General features: G+C 33.3%; 1 protein-coding gene across 2 annotated transcripts in view; it reads left to right on the forward strand.

Moving 5' to 3' along the window:
* Positions 1-2,425, forward strand: part of LOC106470514 (minor histocompatibility antigen H13-like) — a 17,460-nt gene that overhangs the window by 7,088 nt on the left and 7,947 nt on the right. For both annotated transcript variants that reach the window (XM_013931073.2, XM_013931074.2), the window contains exon 6: positions 990-1,115. In XM_013931073.2, coding sequence (XP_013786527.1) covers positions 990-1,115 — 126 coding nt within the window. The remainder of the gene's footprint in view (positions 1-989; positions 1,116-2,425) is intronic.

Raw genomic sequence — 2,425 nt, forward strand, 5'->3', positions numbered from 1 at the left:
AATGATATTGGTAGTTGGGATATTGTAACTAGTGTTAACAGTTAATGACATTGGTAGTTGGGATATTGTACCTGGTGTTAATAGTTAATGATATTGGTAGATGGGATATTGTAACTAGTGTTAAAAGTTAATGACATTGGTAGATGGGATATTGTAACTGGTGTTAACAGTTAATGATATTGGAAGTTGGGATATTGTAACTGGGGTAAACAGTTAATGATATTGGTAGTTGGGATATTGTAACTGGTGTTAACAGTTAATGATATTGGTAGATGGGATATTGTAACTGGTGTTAACAGTTAATGATATTGGTAGTTGGGATATTGTAACTAGTGTTAACAGTTAATGATATTTGTAGTTGGGATACTGTAACTAGCGTTAACAGTTAATGACATTGGTAGTTGGGATCTTGTAACTAGCATTAACAGTTAATGATATTGGTAGATGGGATATTGTAACTGGTGTTAACAGTAAAGTGTTAACAGTTAATGACATTGGTAGTTGGGATATTGTAACTGGTGTTAACAGTTAATGATATTGGTAGATGGGATATTGTAACTGGTGTTAACAGTTAATGATAACTGTTAACACCAGTTACAATATCCCATCTACCAATAAAGTGTTAACAGTTAATGACATTGGTAGTTGGGATATTGTAACTGGTGTTAACAGTAATGTGTTAACAGTTAATGACATTGGTAGTTGGGATATTGTACCTGGTGTTAACAGTTAATGATATTGGTAGTTGGGATATTGTAACTAGTGTTAACAGTTAATGACCTTGGTAGTTGGGATATTGTAACTAGTGTTAACAGTTAATGACATTGGTAGTTGGGATATTGTAACTAATGTTAACAGTTAATGACATTGGTAGATGGGATATTGTAACTGGTGTTAACAGTTAATAACTTTTATGTTAGCTCAGTACTTCTTACTTGAAGTTTTAGTTATTATTTTTAGTTCACAGTATAGTTATGTTTGTCTTACAGCACTGGGTCGCTAACAACTTGTTTGGACTAGCTTTTGCTGTAAATGGTGTGGAACTTCTCCATTTAAACAGTGTGATTACTGGCACCATTCTTTTGGGTGGACTCTTCATCTACGACATTTTCTGGGTAGGTAAAATTTTTAGTTGGATTCTTTCCAATCAAGGTAAATAAGAATGATGAGATTTAGGTTTTTTTGTGAAGATTTTCTTGGTGTTTTCTGCAGTAACTCAAGGCCACGCACTTTCTATAAACTTAGAAGATGGACTTCTACATAAGTAGAGGGAGACGATTATCTTCTTTTTAATGTATTGTTAATAAATGTTCAATTCTGCAAATGTTGTGAATTTTAAGGTTCGTAAAAAGCCTATGAACCTTTCACACACGAGCGTGTTCATTTAACACGTCACAATCTTTTATACTGTTATGTTCAAAATTTAATTCAACAAATCTGTAATCAATGTATTCAATCAAGTTGCCACGAAAATTTATCTTATAATTAAAATTTATATATTACCCTAAGTTTCAACCTCTTAATTTCAAAAAGAAATATTAAAAAAATCATTTTCTTGTGTTGCGACAGATTTTTTCCATTTCCAACATAAAAAAAAAATGGCTGCTTTTAAGTTTTCAACCAATTACAAACACAAACTACACATAATTACAAGAAATAATATAAAAACTGAGCATCGTACCTCCTTGTTTTTTCGAGATATCATTAAATTGTTAAACCCACCCACCAAGAAAGCTCTTCCTCCTTTCTCTCCAACTTTTGATAGTGTTTGCTAGTCATACTTACATGGCTGATGGACATGTTTATAACCAATCACATTTTGCTCGGATTGATTCGGTAAAGGCTTTGGAAAATCACAGACAAATCATTAGTAGAAATACTTTGTTCAAAAATGTGATTTTTTGTGCACAACAGTCTTTTTAATGTTTACTAAAAGCTCGCCAATTTTTGTGAAAACACACCTGGAAAATTCTGAGTTATAGTAAAAATGAGTATGTATATTTTGAAAGACCTGAAGTCGGTCAGTGTGGTTGTCCTCGTGAACAGATGGTTAATTACTTCAGTATTTGTTCCAGTTGGTAAGAAGAAGATTAAATTCACAACTTAGAAACTCTTCTGTCAAAGTAAAATTTCAATACATTTTAGTGATTCTAACACTACTGTTTTCTTTAACAACCCTGGAGTTTTTTTCTCAGAAATTATTGTCAATAGAGGACGTGATATGATTAAAAGTATTTACCTGTAAGCCCCCCAGTGACACAGCGGTATGTCTGCAGACTTACAATGCTAGAATCTGGGTTTCAATACCTGTGGTGGGCAGAGCACAGATAGCCCATTGTGTAGCTTTGTGCTTAACTTCAAACAAACAAGCCCCCCAGTGACACAGCGGTATGTCTGCAGACTTACAACGCTAGAAACTGGGTTA

The sequence above is a fragment of the Limulus polyphemus genome, unplaced genomic scaffold, assembly GCF_000517525.1.
Source record: "Limulus polyphemus unplaced genomic scaffold, Limulus_polyphemus-2.1.2 Scaffold4057, whole genome shotgun sequence".
NCBI classification, from domain to species: Eukaryota; Metazoa; Arthropoda; class Merostomata; order Xiphosura; family Limulidae; genus Limulus; species Limulus polyphemus.